Source organism: Ostrea edulis, chromosome 5 (genome assembly GCF_947568905.1).
Source record: "Ostrea edulis chromosome 5, xbOstEdul1.1, whole genome shotgun sequence".
In the NCBI taxonomy this organism is placed as follows: Eukaryota; Metazoa; Mollusca; class Bivalvia; order Ostreida; family Ostreidae; genus Ostrea; species Ostrea edulis.
Window position 1 is genome coordinate 26,144,999 of NC_079168.1, and position 21,831 is coordinate 26,166,829.

At 35.2% G+C, this 21,831-nt stretch overlaps 2 protein-coding genes across 2 annotated transcripts; both read left to right on the forward strand.

Moving 5' to 3' along the window:
- The first annotated feature begins 265 nt into the window (after nt 1-265).
- Nucleotides 266-14,068, forward strand: LOC125650419 (alpha/beta hydrolase domain-containing protein 17B-like). Its single transcript, XM_048878712.2, has 2 exons — nt 266-1,134; nt 7,558-14,068. Exons 1-2 carry the CDS (start codon nt 488-490, stop codon nt 7,775-7,777), a joined length of 867 nt encoding a protein of 288 aa, XP_048734669.1. The 5' UTR covers nt 266-487; the 3' UTR covers nt 7,778-14,068.
- A 5,529-nt stretch (nt 14,069-19,597) lies between these two features.
- On the forward strand, nt 19,598-21,262 carry LOC130046454 (uncharacterized). The gene is made up of 4 exons (XM_056166028.1): nt 19,598-19,718; nt 19,893-19,995; nt 20,618-20,879; nt 20,972-21,262. Exons 1-4 carry the CDS (start codon nt 19,598-19,600, stop codon nt 21,260-21,262), a joined length of 777 nt encoding a protein of 258 aa, XP_056022003.1.
- Nucleotides 21,263-21,831: the final 569 nt, after the last annotated feature.

The following is a 21,831-nucleotide window of genomic DNA, read 5'->3' on the forward strand; positions in this document are numbered from 1 at the left end:
TTAAAGGTGCAGTTAAAGAAAAGAAAAAAGTAAACACCAATTTCAAGTATATATATATATTTTTTCCCCGGAACTATTGGGGGTGGGTGGGTGGGTGGGTTGGTTTTGATATTTAGAAAAATTCGAAACTTCGATATGCATGCCCGAAAATGAGTTAGATATACAAATATGTTTAGATACACCCTGAAATTTTAAATAATTTATTTGTGAATCGTATGATGGATGTTCTTATTATGAAGTTACATGTATCACAATGACATTCGAAACTACGTATGAAATACTTCCGGTTACATGCAAGTGACGTCACCGTATTATTTTTTTTTTTTGCCCCGAGAAAAGGAAATCTTGAATGAATACCGCACACTTATACAGTCACTATATTTATCGGAAGTAGGACGTTGTGAATATTTGTTATGCGACATTAAGAAAGAAGATCACGCTTTTTGTGTAAAGTTCTCTAAGAGTCTTGACTTCCTTCATCATCACCATGAATAGCTTATCATTCAGTGAGTTGTGTGGGTTGTTTTGTTGTCCGCCGTGTCCATCCAGAATAGCAGCCAAATTAGCATTTCTCCCACCTGAATCAACATATTCTCTGATATCCGATGAGGCAGGGTCCAAGTACAGCCTACATCTGACTGAACGCGCAGAGTGGCAATACACCCAACGTGAACTAGACTGTATAGAGGTTTTCATGACTAGGACCTCCAAAGGAAACAGGATAGCATGCATGTTTGTCAGGTGTTCACCCAATGCCAAATACACTATGCTCTTTAGTCATGGAAATGCAGTTGATCTGGGGCAAATGAGCAGTTTTTATATAGGTCTTGGGTCTCGAATTAACTGTAACATTTTCAGTTTTGACTATTCAGGTTATGGAAGCAGCTCAGGAAAACCATCAGAAAAAAATTTGTATGCAGACATTGATGCTGCATGGCAAGCTCTGCGTTCTAGATATGGCATTAGTCCACAAAATGTAATTTTATATGGACAAAGTATTGGTACTGTACCAACCATTGACCTGGCCTCTAGGTACGAAGTTGGAGCAGCTGTTCTTCATTCACCGTTAATGTCTGGCATGAGAGTAGCATTCCCAGAGACAAAGAGAACTTGGTTTTTTGATGCTTTTCCAAGGTTAGTCCTCCGGTTTCTGGCTAGATGTTTGTAAATTATGATATATGTGAATGTACACACGTTGTTTACATTGAGCATGCAATTGGCTGCCACTGTATCACGCCTGCTAATCGATCAATTGCATAACAAGAGGTTATGTATAGAAATCAAAAGTGATCGATTTCCGGTTATGCAATCGATACCCAAATTTCACATGCATAGATGGTAAATTGTCTCGATGCAAGCAATTGTCGAGATTTTAATTAAAATGTAAGAATGTGATTCGATGAGTAATTCTATTTTCTATTGTTTTACACTCTTATGAAATGCAAGGGTCATCGATTAGCAACAATTTTTGTTCTGAAGCGAGGGTCGGTGGAGCGAAAATGCTGTCAGAAAATTGTATTTACCGACAGGAATTTGTGTTCATTTCATTTTAAACATAATTGTCAATTTTCACCATTAGTTCACAACATTTGCGACCTTTGCAGCAAAATTCGGACTTTGATTTGTGTATTATTTAGCAAATATACGATTAAAATGACGTCGCCTATGCAAGCGATCCTAAAGCTATGAGGGAGAATTTAGGTTATGCATGAGAGTAAGAAAAAAAAGTTTCAAAAGTCATAATTTAAGTTATTTAAAAGTAACTGTTAATGGGTTTTTTAACTAACATTTTAACAGATTTTTTTATTCAAAGTACAAGAAATTGATATGCGAGTTGAATGTGTGAAAAATAGAAAGAAAAGGAAGATTCATCAATTATTGAAGTAATACCGCTTTTATTGTGTGTACTTTTTCAGTCCATGAAAGCAACATACATGTACTTTATTCATTTACTTTTGACTTCATAAACTGTATTTTTGGTAAAGAACCCTATGAAATTTAATGTGTATACTGTAGACTCGGGCATGGTGTGCAGTTAGTCTTAGCCTTTAATCTCTCTAATCATCATTAATGGCCCAAGTAGTATTAGCATGTCAAAGAAAAAAAGATCGTGATCACGATGCACATAAAAGGTGGAAAAAACTTCAATTATATGATGTTTTTTTATTTATTTTTTTTTTTTTTATACCTTTGGCGTTAAGATGTGAATCTACTAGTGTATAAGCAATACAAAAGCCTTTTGCGGTTTCTACACGTTGGAGTGGGCAGATCAACTCTAAACAATTGTACTGTTAAATTTTGTTACATGAAGTTTAGAATTAAAGAAATCTAGACTTTCTATAATAATATAGATTGTTATAAAGTTTAAAATTCTTAAATTTAGCAGTATAATTTAGCTTACCCCCCCCCCCCCCCCCCCCCCCCCCCCCCCCCCCCTCCATCTTAGTACTCGTGTTACAGCTACAAAAGAAACCTGTTTTTTAGGAAATTTAATAAAGTAACACATAAATACTCGTGCCGAAAAAATGAAATGAATTTTCATTGTTATGCCCCTCTTCAAAGAAGAGGGGCATATTGGTTTGCACCTGTCGGTCAGTCGGTAGACCACATGTTGTCCACTCAATATCTTGAGAACCATTCACTTGATCGTAATGATATTTCAAATGTAGGTTGGTTATGAGAAGAAGACGACCCCTAGTATTTTTCAGGTCAAAGGGTCAATATACTCTGGACATACATGTAGGAATACACTGTCTGCTCAATATCTTAACCCTTTGTTTTACATACATCAAACTTGGTACACTGTTACATCTTCAGGGGTAGATGACCCCTATTGATTTTTAGGTCAGATGATCACTCCACTCTTGACATACAATGTATTAAGATATTGTCTGCTCAATAGTTTGCTTGCTAGACGTCCCGTCCCATTATCAATCTGTCCCCTAGTCGATTCGTCCCTAGACTATCCGTCCCCTAGTTAATACGTCCCCTAGTCGATCCGGCCCAGAAAAAATAATTACTTTTTTCCAAGCTAATTACAGTACTGAATTGGTTTAATTCATTTGCGTATTTTATGTTCATGGTGTGTGTGGCTGTGTGCCGCTGATATCTTCTGTCATCAGGTAGGATGACAATAATATGCTGTTTTGATACAGCTTTTTCAAAGATCATTATACACATCACAATATTCGATAAAATGGGCTTCATTTTCAATACAAAGAATAGTTAGGTTACTGTAAGCTCGTAATTAATGATCAAAGGTTGCACAACAATGCAGTTATAAAACTGTTTTCACTCAGGTGTTTTCACAATGATCAGTGGACAGGGGACACACATTTACATTGATTGCTATACATATTTAAATAACGATGTTTCTACAATAGTTAATGAGCACACATTTTCATAACCATCACACTTCAAACAAAAATTATAAATCCTGAATAAACAATTTTATTTACACGTCTAACTTTGGCAGTTATCTAATAGCAGGGGCCCTACTGGGCAGTCTGCGCTATAAATCTACTAAACACCATCGCCAGTTATCTAATTTTGATAACTAACTGCAATATATATGCAAAAATGTCCCTTTGTCTTAAGTAATTATTCATTTTGATAAAAAAAAATTGGAGGGGCCGGATCAACTAAGCAAAATGGGCCGAATCGACCATGGGATGGATCGACTAGGGACGGAACGACCTGCTACCAATAGTTTGAATTGATGATACTACTACCAATTAAATGAAGTGTGTATATAACCCTTTTCAATTTTGCACCATAGGTGGGGGGGGGATATGTGTTTTACCAACATCTCTTGTTTGAGTTTAATTTTTTTTTCAGAACAGAAAAAAAAGATATGAGAGTTTTTAAAGGGAAGCGGAAATGAGGCTAGCTTGAGTTACATGTAGCCTTGTCAAAGAGATACTAGAAAAAAGTGATTTTCAAGAGTTAGATAGTCTCAGAATTTGAGTCGGAAATGATTTATATATATGGCATAAAATGTTTTCTTCTTACTCTCATGCATAACCTAAATTCTTCCTCATAGCTTTAGGATCGCTTGCATAGGCAACGTCATTTACCTCGTATATTTGCTAAATATTACACAAATCAAAGTCTGAATTTTGCTGCAAAGGTCGCAAATGTTGTGAACTAATGGTGAAAATTGACAATTATGTTTAAAATGAAATGAACACAAATTCCTGTCGGTAAATACGATTTTCTAACAGCGTTTTTGCTCCACCGACCCTCGCTTCAGAACAAACATCATTGCTAATCGATGACCCTTGCATTTTATAAGAGTGTAAAACAATAGAAAATAGAATTACTCATTGAATCACATTCTTATATTTTAATTAAAATCTCGACAATTGCTTGCATTGAGGCAATTTACCATCTATGCATGTGAAATTTGGGTATCGATTGCATAATCGGAAATCGATCACTTTTGATTTCTATACATAACCTCTTGTTATGCAATTGATCGATTAGCAGGTGTGTGTATGCACTGTACAAATATTTCTTCATTTCTTTTGTGAATTGAAATGGAATTTTATATTACATAACAGCTTGTATTTCAATCTCTACCCAGAGTTATCAATCCTTTCACTCAAATATAACTCTGTCAATGTTCCAAGGATTTTCCCAGATCCTTATAAAATGGTAGAAATTCCTTTAAATTTAATTTTGGTTTCAACTTCAGTTGTCAGCGATTTTTTTAAAACCCATAAGCCATTTTAGGTCGGAATATCGGCCCTTTCACCCCCCAATAATTACCAATTTTTTCACAATTTAACTTGCACTTTTCCCAGTAATAAAATCTGGCGAAAAACAATTTGTTAAAACATAAGTTCAATGTGAATAGTTTATGTACGACATGACAACTATGCATCAATTCTAGATGATTTAGAAAGAGTAGTCGAAAATTTTAAGAGCTTAAAGAAAAAAATTGACTTATGTAAAACAAAAGAAAAATGACATCAATTTGTATTTGATTTCTTGTTTGATGTGATATATTTAGCATATTTACAATAATGACTAGGTTTTCCCAATTTGATCAAAATGTTGACAAATTTTCCCAATTCGAAAGCCACAGGACCCTTTTGAAAAATGTATTAAAAAGTCACTGTTGTGGAAATATACGTAAATACATTAATATTAAGCAGATGTCAAGTCTCTCTGTGACACAAGAAGTATTGGATTGTATTGAAACAGGAATATTGTTTGATTACACTATATTATAGGCAGATCGGTATGCAAATGTAATGGGAAATAAAAAACTACAATAAGTTGCTTGCCCAACATTTTCCTGATATTTCATAAACTAGTTCTTAGTTTTATTGTATTAACTTTGAAAAAGTTTACACCCATGGAATAACACTGCTAATTTTGAGACGTTGACAGAGGTATATACATGAGTACGAGGAATGATAACTCTTGGTAGTTAATATGCAAATGTTTTTTATACACCACCATGAATATGGCCAGGACATATAATGTCTGTCATGTCCGTCCTACCATCACACTTTGCATTTAGCTCAGTTTGAAAGAAACTATTCAAGATATTTTTATCGCACCTTGTATGCTGATCTATACTATCCATTGACAACTACATCAATACAGGTGTATTCTTTTACCTTGACATAATTGCTTTGAACTTGACCTTACTTTTCCCTATTTGGTGTTTAGCTCAGTTTCAAAGCAACTATAATTGACAATATTTTTAAGAAAACTCTTACACTGATAAATATTAGTGGTAGCTATTCAACTATGACATTACTTCTTTTGACTTTGACCTTCCCTGTGACATTACTTCTTTCGACTTTGACCTTCCCTGTGACATTACCTCACTGGTTCCTATTTGGTGCATTGATTGATTATATATTGTTTAACATCCCTCTGAGAATATTTCACTCATATGGAGACGTCACCATTGTCAGTGAAAGGCTGCAAAATTTAGGCCTATGCTCGGTGCTTACCACCTTTGAGCAGGAAGGGATCTTTATCGTGCCACACCTGCTGATTTTTGTCTCAGTTTTTCGGTCTCATCCAAAGGACCACCCCATTTAGTCGCCTCTTTCGACAAGTAAGGAGTACTGACTACTGAGGACGTATTCTAACCCGGATCCTCCACGGGAATCCTATTTGGTGGTTAGCTCAGTTGGTTAGCTCAGTTTCAAAGCCTTGAGTAGCGACAAATCAAAAGAAATAAAGGAGCGGATCAAGGAGCTGATTTTAATCAGATTGTAAACAATGTAAAAGTGAAATTTAGGACGGGCAAATTTTGAGATTAGCCAGTCCTGTGACTGGCTCATGATTTCATTTAGTTTCCAAATCTGAAGTGTATGCATGGAATGTCATAACATTATTCCCAAGTTCTTGAAATTGAATAAAATGTGCCAACTTTTTTATGCCCCAGCCATAAACTTGTTATACCAAAATTTATTTTCCCCAGCCACTATTCCCCTCTAGAACTCCTTGCTACAGTACATCAAAGACGCCAATTCACTTGAGACTTTTTAAAGTCCGAATCGGTGAACTATTGACACCATAAATAGAAACATAGTTTCTATCCAATTTTAATCACAAGAGCCCTTCACCACAAGATTTTAACCTTTCATCCAATTGCGGGTACCATGTACATTACTTGAAGAGGGAGAAGGTGTATAGTGTTACCATTATCCGTTCTTCCGTCATAATTCAGTTTCCGTTGTTTACAACAATACTTAGATATTTTGAATTGAAATTTGGGATACATGTGCATGTAGATATGTCCCAAGAGTACACAGGTGAAGGTCGTGTTTGGATCAGGTCAAAGTTTTACCTCTTGGACTTGGAAAATTTCAAATGCTTCACGATAATCCGCACATTATCTCAGTACATGTACATGTAGATTTATATTTGGAATATAGATATATCGTAAGAACACATAGATCAAATTATTTTAAGCTGGTAAGACTCCTTTAGATAATTTTTGGCAGAGTTATGCCTCTTGGACTGAGAAAATCTCAGTTTCTGCTCATTGATTATTTCAGTCATACATGGATGTTTGTGTTGCTCAGAACAGGGATGGGGTCAATTATATTGATGATGTAATTAGATACTTTCAATTGATAATTTTGGCATTTACTTGCAATTACAATGACATTGATTTTAGCCAATGTAATTAATTACTCGGAACCTCGGACATCTAGTTTAAAATTCAAGATTTTAATAAATCTGTCATTTCCACCTTAACCTGTATCTAATTATGGGTTAAAAGATACATGAATAATAATCATTAAGATTTTCTGAATCCTTTAAATTAACTTTGTTGATAAAAAATTACATGAAAATTCTTTACAACCCAACAATAACAAGGTTGAATCATGCTATTCATTAGCCTGCCTATTGAAGTGTTTTCATGCTAGTTTCGGATATTTGAATTTGGGTGACTATGCCAATCAATACACAAGGTGTAGAGATCTAAGTGAGTGGATCAAAGGATCTAATCACCTTTCGCTATACATTGAATACCTTAAACAAACTGAAACTGATTTCAACTCTTACTCTTTATGATTTCAGCATTGACAAAGTGCCGAAAATTACCTGCCCCGTGCTGGTGATTCATGGAACAGAAGATGAAGTGATAGACTTTTCTCATGGACTTGCCATTTATGAGAAATGTCCCCGAGCCGTTGAACCTCTGTGGGTGGAGGGGGCAGGTCACAATGACGTAGAGCTTTATGGACAGTACTTGGAGCGCCTGAAACAATTTATAAACATTGAACTCTCGGTCAATTGACAACTACTGCAACTTAGGGGGGAGGATGTTAGTGTCACAAATGCAGACGTATGTGTTCAAGACTTCAGTAACTCTTTGTCTGCTGTTGTGACGGATACGTGCACATCTGACGATGGCAATGCATTTAAAGTCAGGAAGGGGACTGGGAGGCGAATGAAGAAACATAGAGTTAAGTTAAAGTCAGAAGCCGGCAAGAAAACCAGAAATGATTTATCTAGTGCGTCTGATAACCCAGGGGAGTCTGATGAGCATGTCGACGTCCAGCCCCAGGAAGCTGAGGCCGAAGTCGTGGTTCACCCTGTCCAAGAAACTGCTATTTCTGAACCCTCTGAGTCGTACAGTGCTGATGAGTCATCAGTATGTGTGACAGATTCACCTCTTCAAATCCGAGACAACAATGAAGCAGATGAAGTAGTAGAGAAAGAATCTGATACGGAACCCAAAGAAAGTCGGAGCACAGGACAACTACAAAGGGATCTGGAGTGTTCAAAAGAGAAGGAAGAAAGTTGTGATCTGAAAGAAAATGAAGACTTAGCTCCTGCTGAAAATTGTGTGCCCTGTGATGTTCATATACAGAATATCATTGTAGAAGTCACTGATGACAGTGACAGGAATTCAGATGACAACAGTGATGCATTGGAATCTACAGATCTGTAACGGGGCAGCAGCTGTATGTAACTTCATATCTAGCAGTAGATGTCCAGAGAAAAATGAAATTGGGTGCTTGTGGTTTTTTGCAGAATCCTTCTTGATATTTCACTAAAGTAATATTTTAGATTTAATACTGTAAAAATGGATATGTCCACATGTTGTTGAATACACATATTTCCTTTGTGAACCATATGCATGGGGTTTGATTAAGTGATCTCCATATCATCAAAGAATTATAGGAGTAGTGTGCGTGGGGGTAATTTACATGAAAATATTTTAATCACTTGTTTAGTTTAAATAACCCCCGATGCATAAATTTCCACGTTTACAGTATTGGGTCCAGATATTTGAAGGTTTCTTTTTTGTCAGATATTTACCCCATGACACTTTTTTTCAATGAAGAGTTGTCTTTCTTTAACTGAGAACAAGGCCTACTTTCTCTGGTGATTTCTTATTCACATGTGTGTAAATAGAGTTTCTCATACCTTCTGTGGTTTTATTTTTACACATTGTTTCATCTGGTATGAAATCTTATATCTGATGTAAAGTATTCAACAGCAAATAACAAAAATACTAAATGTAAAGTACATGTTGTGATGTGTGGGTATTTTGAGATACATTTAATAATTATTGAATAACACTATTATAATTGTTAATTCAGGCTGTCCAGCACTTTTTGGACAAAAAATTAGGGCTAATTTTAGGGATAAAAGTAAGAAATAGTAGGGCTAATGTAGAGCTAAAATTAGAATTTTATAACTAAATTAGGGCAGTTTTAGTCATTTAAATGGACTTGCATGTATCTTCGCAAATCCGACAATAAAGAAACTCTCAAAAAATACTTTAAGTGCAAAAAGGGAGTCTTTCAGGATTCCATTGTCACAGCTATTACCTGAAATGTGCAGAATTATGTCATTATTTTCTTATGGAGAGAACTACATCCTAATAAGATTTTTTTTTTTTTTTTTGGTCAAACATTTATTACATTGTACAATAAAATGGAGTTTTCTACTTTTGAATATGTTATGCATTCAACTATGATGTGTGTATAGCTAGGAGACATTTACGTGATTCTCAACAGCAAAATTATAAAGTAAACAAAATAACACACAAAACAGTGTCTGCTGAAAATGTCGAATGCACTTATGTAAATGTAAACAAATTTTCTACTTTTGAATATATGTTATGTATTGATTATGATGCTTGTATAGCTAGGAGACATTTACTTTACGTGATTCTCAACAGCAAAATTATATAGTAAACAAAATAACATACAAAACAGTGTCTGCTGAAAATGTCGAACGCTCTAATATGTAATTGTAAACAAATAATATTTTTAATATACTAGTAGCTCCTTAAAAGTAAACTCTTTATATATCTAAATATGTGTACTGCATGCTACACTCAGTGAAGGAACATGAACGTATCCCTCAGATAATCTTCTTTAGGAAATATTGCTTAACAAAGTTCACAACCAATATACAAACTTCACACATGGACCCACTGGCCAATTGCTAGAGTAGAAACATTAAAAATATTGAAATTGACATGAAAAATTAGGGTTTTCTTTAAAGGATTTTCCTTAGAATTTAATACTTTCAAAGGAAATTTAGCTATTTTAAAACTAAAAATAAAATTAGGAATTTTGGGGCCGCTGGACAGTCTGGATTATTTAGTCATGTTGTAGTTTTTGTTATTGCTAATATTGAATTGTGCATGTGACTGTGTTAATACATGTAGTTATTTGCACAGGAAAATTTTGAGAAGTGAATGTTTTGTTGGTAGTGTATATGCTGATACTTAATACTGTCTGGTACATGTAGTTACATGTATGTGTATGGATAATTTACTTACTGTGAATTCATCTTTTATTTGTACAAGTATAGAAATGAAACATTTCTAGCTTACCTGGACCGTAGGTCCAAGTAAGCTTCTCTGATTAAAAAAAAAATTGTCTGGCGTTTTCACGTTTCATCGAAAGAAACACGGCCAAACTCAACCAAACTGTTTACTGTTATCATTCGACTGTCCTATAAACAAGTAGCCATGTATCATACAATTAATATAGTGATCAAAATTAATTTGAAGAGAGCATTAGGTAGGTAGCAAAATAGATTTGTCAGACAGATTAATGGAGAAAAAACTGGGATTTTTATTCTAAAGAATTGTGTTGGGAGAGAACATAGCAACAGTTTGTCTTCACAGTATGGAAGCATCCTTGTGTAGGGGGATTAGACCACAACAGGGGGTAACGACAAACAAAAGGCAATCATTTAAAAAAGGATTTCTCAAAATTGACGTCCTTCCTTTTGTAATGTGGATTTGTATTTGTTCAAGCCCATGGTAATTAAAGTGTGAGAAAGGTTTGTGTTTGATCAAGACATAGGCCTCGCGGCGGATGTGACCGGTCGACTGTGGATGCTTACTCATCCTAGGCACCTGATCCCACCTCTGGTATATCGAGGGGTCCGTGTTTGCCCAACTCTCTATTTTGTATTCCTTATAGGAGTTATGAGATTGATCACTGATTGTTATCTTCACCTTTCACAATTAACATGGGTACATGACTACAGTACATTTCTTTATGGGTAACAAGAGTATACAATGATTTAACATAATTATATAGATTCATTTATGAAATATGTTTCATTGTGAGCAAAGTGAGTGTTGTGGTCTATCAGCCTCTTGTTTTTTGGGGGGGTTTATTTTATTGATATTTAATTTGAATTATTATACATTGTATGTATGAGATTAATTGTACCAAAGTACTGTAACATGTATTTTTAAAATATGTATTTGATGAAGAGAAGTCCAATATTATTTTGGGCTTTCGATGCTCTGTGACAGACATTAGGGTGTGTTGAAAAAGTCAAATTTTTATCAGTTTTGTCATACATGTATTAAGAAACCTTTTGACCTGCTTAGAAAATGAGTAGTGGTGTATTTTTTTTAAAATATACAATAAGGAAATGTTTCCAGGTAACAGAAAGTTTAACATGATTGTGTGGATTTGATTGTTTGGGTTTTTCATGTGGGTTTTTTTATGGGTAATTTTTGAAAGTTCATTTGCACAGTCATAAGTGTTTTAATCTGATCAAATTTGGTCTGCCTATCTGCTCACGTTTTCACATTTCCAGTCTGTTATCCATAGGAGAGGTGTGCCACATCAAGAAGCTTCCTCTTGCAGTTTTAAAGAAGTGTTGCGTTTTGGAACAATCAAAATTTTAATGTGGCTGCTTTGGCTTGTAATCAGACAACTATCCCAAGAACAGCCACTTCTCCACACATGACACCATTGTTTTACCAATTGTGGTACTTATTACCTATACTCCTCATTCTGATGGCATACAGGACCACTATAGAACACTTATTTCTATTGGTCACTCTGATAGAACACTTATTTCTATTGGTTGCTCTGATGGGACACTTACCTATTGGTTGATCTGATACAAAACTTATTTCTATTTGTTCCTCTGATAGGACACTTCTTTCACTTTCATAAAACACTTATTTCTTTTGGTCACTCTGATAGAACACTTATTTCTATTGGTTGTTCTGATGGGACACTTATTTCTATTGGTTGCTCTCATACTTGCCTCATTATTTCCATCTCTGTTAGACGTAGCACTGTATATGCAGCATTGTGTTGGATTCATCTGCTTCCAGTTTCCACAGCTTAAGTTTTTATATGTGTTTAGGTTGCTACATACATGTACACATAGCTCCATTTCCTACCCCTGGATCCAAAAAAAAGTAAGGGATGACAAGCACATAGAAACACACCAACACATTCATCAGATGCTTTTCACAGAATTTTGAAAACTATTCTAATTTTAGTAGTCTTTAAAATGGGTTGTTACATTGGGTGGTTTGAAATTGAACTCCAACCTAGCTTTAATCAGTTTGGATCCACTGAAACATAATTAACCTATTTTCTTTAATTGATTTATTTCTAATCCAAAAGAAACATGATACAAATGTTCATCGGAATTCAAAGTTCACTGATTAGCATCGCTGATTTAAATTTTTTTTTAGTTTAGCTGTATGAATTAGGTGAGCACTGTGGTCCATGTACCTCAGATAACATGAAGCATGTCTTTAATCAACACAAAAAAAGATCTCCAAATGTATTACGTCCCCATCTTGTATACTGGTGAAATGTTCATTAATTATGGCATAAAAGACTGATTCATTTAATGCAGCATTCATACAGATGTTGGAAAATTGTGGTCATGTACACCATGCATGTAATAACAACATTTCATACATGTAAGAACAGCATTTAATATGATTACTTGTTGACTTCTCACCAGATGTAGATGAAGTTGATTTGAAAACACTCCTACCTTATTTATCGGCTTTGTTTATACTGTGTGTGGGAGATGTAGTTCTGATTGTAAACATGTTTGCATTGTACCCGTTCAAAACAATATCATGTTGCCTTCAGCAAATACTTAGTTTTAAATCTGAAGGATGTACCTGTTAATGAACAATTAATTCGCAAAGACTCAAAGCAAATAATGCACAGAGTAATGTTCATATAAAATATCGATGACAGCTCTGTAAGGATTGTTTTTAACAATGATGATGAGGACAAGTGTACGTGTAATTAGTGGTCCGTGTTGCTTTGTCTATGTAAGCAGAATCTTCATTACCCCACTGTAAAATGTGTAACCAAATGCTCAAAGACACTTCATATACTAGAATGATCAATGGAACAACTGGTATTTTGAAATAAATTGTTTATGTACATCCATGAAGTGATTTTTTTACAGAGGAAAATGGACATTAGATATGTTTATTTATTGCATACATCATTGTTTCATCCTATGTAGAATGGAAACACCTTCCAACGGACCACAATGAGTGAAGCAGCAATTTGATTCAAATCCGATGTTAGATATCCGCCATTTCTACCTAGTGACCTTACATAGGTGGAGTAGAGCCATTCTCCCCTCCATAACTATATATAGAGATGTATAGTATATTTTGATGAAATAGGATGTTTCTGAAGTAGTAGAAAGTATGTACTGATGTTATGTTTTGGCTTAATTTCAATGAAGTAACGGTATAACACGCTTATAGCGAAGTGCTGAGCACGAGCAATTTTGATTCGTTATGAAGGTAATTTGTTATATGCAATGAGTTTTTAATATGTTTTGAAACTAAAGGGGATGAAAATCACTTCACTGTACGTGTGAATTCATTATAAGCGTGTTCGCTATAACCGGGTTTTATCTGTGTAGATTATTAAGTTTGACAATCACAAAGACTGCTGAAGCGGTAGGCTTTGTCAGATGTAGATGTCCACATTTGTTGTTCATTGTCTTTTGTTATATAAGCACCTGTATATTATTGCTAACATTCTGTTTTGACAATTTGTGAAGACTATGACGTAATTCTTGCAATGGCATGTAGTTAACAGGTATTGTAATATTTGTCTGAAGGTATGAGTCAGAACTTTATCGTCAATGTAGTAAATGCTGCACATACTGTGTTCTCCATTATTGGTTTAAGATTTGTAGCAAGTGAAACAGAAAAATGATCATACAGATACTGCAAATGCACTGTATTTCAGGAGATTCAATGTTTGTCTGAATATTTCTTTCTAAAATAAAGTCATGGAAGATCATCCAAAAATGAGTTATTGTTCAAGTACGGCAGAAAGGTACAGGTTGTGTGTGTGAAATCCATCATCTTGTGTGTCAATCGGATGGCGAACGCACCCCCAATCCCCATAGTGTCACATTACAACTTCCCATCTACGAGGAATTCTTTTGACAATTGTAGCCTAAATTTTAATTTCAAATAATAGATAAGATGGATAATCTTCAGTTTATTACAAAGCATCCTTGATGACATCATTTGATACTTGTGGTTGGAGAAGTGAAGATAACGAGCAGTGACCAAGCTGATAAATATCACAAAGAACTGGTCACACCCGCCGTGAGCCTTTCATCTTAATTAGACAAACAGGACAATCTAGTCAAAATTAGTATGTAAAGAACGATCTAACAATTGGTGTGAAACACGTCGGACTGCATTAAACCTAATGACGGATTGTATTTGCAAATGAGAACATTAATGATAAATACCATAGGCTTCATTGGAAACTGAAACCCCTGCAACATCGGCTAATTTGTCAGTAGCTTGCATCAAATTTAGCATACGCAGAGCATGCTCTCGCGTATCGACATAAACACTATATGCCGGTGATGTTGGAATATGGAAAGTTGACGATGGAGAAACTGGAGTCATTCTGTTCGTGATAAAATTGGTATGCTGTTGACATCTATGTTCAATAAAATATCCAAGTATGAAGCAGATGGGGAATACTCGGTAGTGTTTTAAGCTCATCTCAGCCAAAGGTTCAAGTGAACTTTTCTTATCAAAATTTGTCCGTTGTCTGGCGTCGTTGTAAACTTTTCACATTTTCATCTTCTCCAGAACCACCAGGTCAATTTCAACCAAACTTGGCCAAAATCATCCTTGGGTGAAGGGGTTTCAAGTTTCTTCAAATGAAGGGTCATACCCCCTTCAAAGGGGAAATAATCACGAAAATGCAAAATTAGGGTAGGGTCATTTTAAAATCTTCTAAGAACTCCGGGGCCAGAGGAGTTGACATTTACATAAAGGCTTTCTGACATAGTGCAGATTTAAGTTTGTTCAAATCGTGGGGCCACCATAGGGGATCAAAGTTTTACATAGAAATATTTAGGGAAAATCTTCTCCACAACTAATGAGCCAGAAGAGCTGACATTTACATGAAAGCTTCCTGACATAGTGCAGATTTAAGTTTGTTCAAATCATGGCCCCGGGGGTAGGATGGGGCCACAATAGGGGATCAAAGTTTTACATAGAAATATATAGAGAAAATCTTTTTCTCCACAACCAATGAGTCAAAAGAGCTGACATTTACATGAAAGCTTCCTGACATTGTGCAGATTCAAGTTTGTTCAAATCATGGCCCCCCAGGGATAGGTTGAGGCCACAATAGGGGATCAAAGTTTTACATAGAAATATATAGGGAAAATCTTTAAAAATCCTAATGAAAAATTTCTTCTCAAGAACCAGTGAGCCAGAAGAACTGAGATTTACATAAAAGCTTCCTGACATAGCGCAGATTCAAGTATGTGCAAATCATGGCTCCCGGGGGTAGGTTGGGGTCACAATAGGGGATCAAAGTTTTACATAGAAATATATAGAGAAAATCTTTAAAAATCCTTTTATCCACAACCAATGAGCCAGAAGAGCTGATATTTACATGAAAGCTTCCTGACAAAGTGCAAATCTAAGTTTGTTCAAACCATGGCCCCCCGGGAGTAGGTTGGGGTCACAATAGGGGATCAAACTTTTACTTGAGAATAAATAGAGGAAATCTTTAAAAATCTTCCGAAGAACCAATGAGCCAGAGGAGCTGAGATTTACATGAAAACTTCCTGACATAGTGCAGATTCAAGTTTGTTCAAATCATGGCCTCCGGGGATAGGTTGGGGCCACAATAGGGGATCAAAGTTTTAAATAGAAATATACAGAGAAAATCTTTAAAAATCTTCTCAAGAACCATTCGACCAAAGAAGTTGAAATTTACATGAAAGCTTTCTGACATAGTACAGATTCGGGTTTGTAAAAATCATGGCCTTCAGGGGTAGGTTGGGGCAACAATAGGGACTAAGGTTTTTACATACAAATATATATGGAAAGTCTTCAGATAAGGGCCAAGGTGACTCAGGTGAGCGATGTGGTCCATGGGTCTCTTGTTTTATTTCGTCGAGTTCACTGGGATATATCGATATACATTTGTAAGTCTACAATGTAGATAGAGAACATATAACATACAAAGAAAAGGGAATGGGTATCAATGAGATACATACACACTAAACAAACATATATTATGATAAAAACCCGATTTTCCCTAATCATGCAGCATAGAGTATCAGAGCGATTAGAAAAAATTGGATTTTAATGGCTAGGAGATTGCTGAACATATATTTAATACACAAGTGCATGCGACAAAAAGTTGACCAAAGAGTTTTTACACCGTTTTCTATAATGAAAGGGCTTTGCATAATTGTTTTGAGTAAATTATTTGTGTTAAACAAGTGACAAAACTAAGTAAATGCATTTTCGCATTCATGATTCAAAAGAACCCTTTTTGCATGACCCAACACCGGCCCTATCAATCATCATTTGTACATACTTATTACGTGTTTCGTATAGATTTAACCGTCCAGAATTTCGCGGTTATCCCACCGATCCCTTATAAAATGGTTGCTAATAGAAATATATATGTTCTTTATTCTGATATCACTCAATGAAATACGTTCCGATACCACTAAATGAAATATGTTCTGATACCATTAAATGAAATACGTTCTGGTACCTCTAAATGAAATACGTTCTGATACCATTAAGTGAATTGCGTTCCGATACCACTAAATGAAATACGTTAAATCTGATACATGTACCACTAAATGAAATACGTTCTGATACCATTAAATGAAATATGTTCTGATACCATTACAATGTAAATGAAATATGTTCCGATACCATTAAGTGAAATACGTTCCGATACCACTAAATGAAATACATTCTGGTACTACTACATGTACATGTAATACGTTCAGTTTTCATCTACCACTGAATGAAATATATTTTAATACCACTAAATGAAATATATTCTGTTTTCTGATACCACTAAATGAAATATATTCTGTTTTCTGACACCACTAACTGAAATATATTCTGTTTTCTGACACCACTAAATGAAATATATTCTGTTTTCTGATATCACTAAATGAAACGCGTTCTGATACCACTAAATAGAATAAGTTCTGTATTTTTACAAATCTAAATGAAATATTTTCTCTATTCTGATACCACTACATGCAATATGTTCTGCATATTTTTATAACACTATATGAAATATATTCTGTATTCTGTCCCGTGGGGATCCGGGTTAGAATAGGTCCTCAGTACCCCTTGCTTGTCGTAAGAGGCGATTAGATTGGGGCGGTCCTTCGGATTAGACCACAAAAATCGAGGTCCTGTGTCACAGCGGGTTTTGCACGATAAAGATCCCTCCCCTCGCAAAAGTCGTAAGCGCCGAGCATAGGCCTAAAATTTTGCAGCCCTTCACCGGCAATGGTGACGTCTTTATGTGAGTGAAAATTTTTCGAGGTAAACTACATGTAGCTTACGAGAATCTGGAACACGTTTTACGAAAGGTCTTGTGTCAAAATTAGTTTTTACAATTCATTTAATGCTGAACTTTTTTCAAAGTGTAAATACACGGCATTTATAAAGAAGAGCAGACGATAAGTACATAAAACCACATTTTCACAAATTGTACACGAAAATGGTTGTCACGAGTTGGCTATGATATTTGGTGCACGTATTAAAATATTAGTCTTAGTCGTAAGACGTTTTGTAAAATATCCTCATGAATATGATGCAGTTATGAACAATAAGCCTTTTCACGATAAATCTCGCACATGCGCACAAACGCTTCCGGACGGCAAACTACATTGTTTACATTGGTGACCTGATAACAACTATGTCAAAGCGGAAGACTTTAAACAAGTATTAAAAGTAAATTCGTTGGGAAAGCTTGCTACAGAGTATGGTATACGTATTGATGTCAGTAAGAAGAAAAAAGAAGATCTCATACAGGAATTGCTAATATGCCAGACGTCAGCATCTATTTTAACACCGATCGTGCAGCAAGATTCGGCTGTAGGATCGTTGACACTACCCTTTCAGGACAATTTACCACCTTTCAACGCAGTAGTTTATGACTCTCCAGACCACTGTTACATTCCGAAAATAACATTCGGTGATATTTACAGTTTTTTTAATCGAAAGACCTTCACCATATGGGGGTACAGTAAAAAATTTCAAGTGCCTAGATAGAGCTGTTAAGCATTTCGAAGCTGGTGACGTCCAAGAAATTAAGGTGTCACAGGTAAGGGATAAAATAATATCATTGTATAAATATGTATTGCTACAAAAAGGTTTCACACTAAAAACTCTGATTAACATCTTTAAACATGTATTTTACATGTTTTAAAATACATGTACATGTTTGTAATGAAAGAGCTATGTAGTCATGGTATTAAAGACAGTTTTAAAATGAAGATGGCATGTGAATATTTTTGGTGTAGTATTGAAGTCTTTTTAGTTTTATTTTTTTAGTGATGATCATTTGTACTTGTGTTCATATGCATATAAATTATTAAAATTGTCAAATTGTGTTATCATAAAACTGTAGGATTTGTAAACTGGGGTTACTCTTTATTTGATTTTTAGATAAATTCCTCAATACTGTACATCAGAGCTAAGTGGCAGGCTTCAATGAAGAAACATCACTACCAGGTGTACATTTGCATCTCTCGAAATGGACATACATCATGGATATTGTCAATGTTCTGTGGGGTAAGCATTTTCAGAGTTACTATAAACAATTTTTTTTAACTTGTTCGATTTCTTCTTAAATATTGGTGCAAATGTATATCATCTCAAATCTAGGACATGTGTATTTTCAAATTAGGCTGGGGCAGAGCTGTAGTCATATTGGAAGCTTACTTTTTGCATTGAGCCATGTCAAACCCCAGGAAAGCTGCACAAGTATGCCTTGCAAATGGGTGGTACCCACAGGAAGGTCTAACAAACCCAACGGCAAGTAGATTAGTAAGTAAGTAAATTTGATTTATAGTCTGACTGTTTACAGATAACCAAATAAACATATGAACCTTGTAGCACTTTAACCGACTAGTAATAGAAAACCCATATAAACAGGTCCACTAGAAACCTTGAGCCAAGAAAGTCTAAAGAGGATAAGACAGACAGCGACACCAATGACACAGAGGATACTTCATTTGACCCTCGCCATACCACTCACAGAGACTTTGACTTAAATGCTACACTCCTTCAGTTGAGAAATTTGAAGGAAATTTTTCCAAGTACACGTACATGTACATGAATAGTAATTGCAATTTATCTTGAAAACTTTCATTCTAAACATTTTTTTCTATTAATAAATATCAGCTAGAGTAGTGTCTCAGTTAGGAAGGAAAATGTAAAGAAAACAAACTGTCAATTACTTGAAAGACACAGTACAGACTTCGAAATTATTTGATTTTATATTGCTAACAAAATGATATTTCAAGTATGGGTCATTTGTGGAACATCCCAGATGATGTCCCCATAGCTGAGAGGGAGATAGGGGTGGAAACATATGAAGATCCATTAGAAACGGCACTCAAAGCACTGATCTTGTCAAAGGAGAATTGTAAGAAAAAAATGTGGAAATAACAATGTATAAGTAATGAATATATATGATTGCGCCCATGACAAAAGGGCCCTTATGGCAATTTTTACCCATTTCCACTTTTTAGCAGATTTAGATAGATAATAGGTAGAGGATTAAAAATATGTAATTTTATGGTCTTCCTTCACTTCTAAGACGAAGGGAGAATCATGAGTTCTCTCTTTGGTGTCATTTTAAATGCTGGACCTAACCCCAGGAACCTTGTGGACCAAATTATTAATGGGTCCAGTTTGCAGAGGTTTAGAATTTAAAATATTTACTATTATAAACATGAATTTACTATAATAATTCAGTATTTCAACTAACTTCTATTTTTACATATAAATTATAGTGCATATTATTCTTTATGATCCTTAGCTCAAAAGCACTAGCCAAGTGGACTGCACTCGTTTTTTGCTCAAAGCAGGCAAAACAGAACAAGTTTGAGAATAGAAAATGTCATTTATTTAGTAAATGACGAAAAGTATATACAGTACAGGGGGTCATTAAAAACAAGTGAAAATTAAGATCATATGCTGCAAATGACTAGATGACCCCCTGTTACATACATCTATAAAATTGACATTGAGAAAGAGAACATATATACACAAAATAAAACACCCGATAGGGGGTCTAACAAGATGACCCCCATTGCATACACCTATGTAAAAAGACTAGCATAAAAATATTGCCTGCCCACAAAAAAGGGTGGGTAGCAACAAGAAATCAAGGCCATGTCAGTTATAACGTAAATAACGTAAATGGCTAAAATGATAACAGTACATGGAGGTAGAAGGGGTGGACGGTGGGTACAAAAAATTGCTGCTCTGAACTAGCGTGGCTCCTGGTACATAGAAAACAAATTATTCTTTATATCAAAGATATCAAACACTTCCTCGTCCAGTCCAGTGGGGTGTAGACCATGAGAAAGAAGCAGTGAAAGACTACTTGACTCTGCAGAATACAGTCTCTGATGTGACAGTGGAGGCATCTGGGCTTACCATTTACCCATCTCATGCATTTTTAGGTGCAAGCAGTGATGGATGGGTAAATGATAAGTCCATGTCCATGGGAAATCAGAGAGGGGTGTTAGAGATTAAGTGCCCATACTCAATCTCTAATGAAGTAATTGTGGAAAGAGGGGTAATTTTTCATGGTATTAATGTCTTTCATTCTGTCAGTTTGTTAAAGTTATTATCATATATATTTTTTTAACATTTTATCATTATTTATAGGTCCATGAGCTAGCTGGGAAAAGGGGGTTTTGTTTGGAGGATACCTCAGAAGGACCAAGACTGAAACGAAATCATAAATACTACACTCAGATTCAGGGTGAAATGGCAATAATGGGGTGTCCGTGGGGTGGTTTTGTTGTCTGGACGGCAGCCAATGACAGCAACTGTTTTATAGACAGAATTTACTTTGACTCTGAATTTTGTACACACATGATGCCAAAAGTTGTTAAAATTTTTGTTCATCATATTTTGCCTTTTTATTCTAAAAATGAATTAGCTCACCTGAACTGAAGGCTAAAGCAAGCTTTTCTAATTGAATGTGCGTAGGAATTTTGATACATCTAGTTCGTCACTAGTCGTCTATATTAACGGCTAGGGATTCCAAAGGAAATTATATTACATTGTAAATATTAGAATTCAAATCAGTAGCTCATACCCTGAAGCATTTTCAATACCATAAAATTAAAAAACAAAAACCCATTACTTTCTGTGTGTAAACACATTTTATATTATGCATTTTATACATATACAGTGTAAATGGTGTGCGCCCTTTCATAGGTTTCCGAAGTCTTAAACGTTTTATGATATTCTTAAACTTTGCACTCATATATCTTACACATGTTTAACAGAAAATGTTGGCGTTGACTTCCATATTGAAATTATTGAGATAGAGAGACGCAGATGTAGTGTTAGGGTGACGTATACACTGTTATAGTGTAGCCTTAATACCCTGGTAAATCAAGCAGCAATTTTCAGTATGCGTCTCAGACACTTAAAATTTAAGCGTGGCGTATTCAATTTGGACAGCCTTTAACCAAATTTCCTCGTTTTAATCATATTCTCAATATTCGGAATCAAAC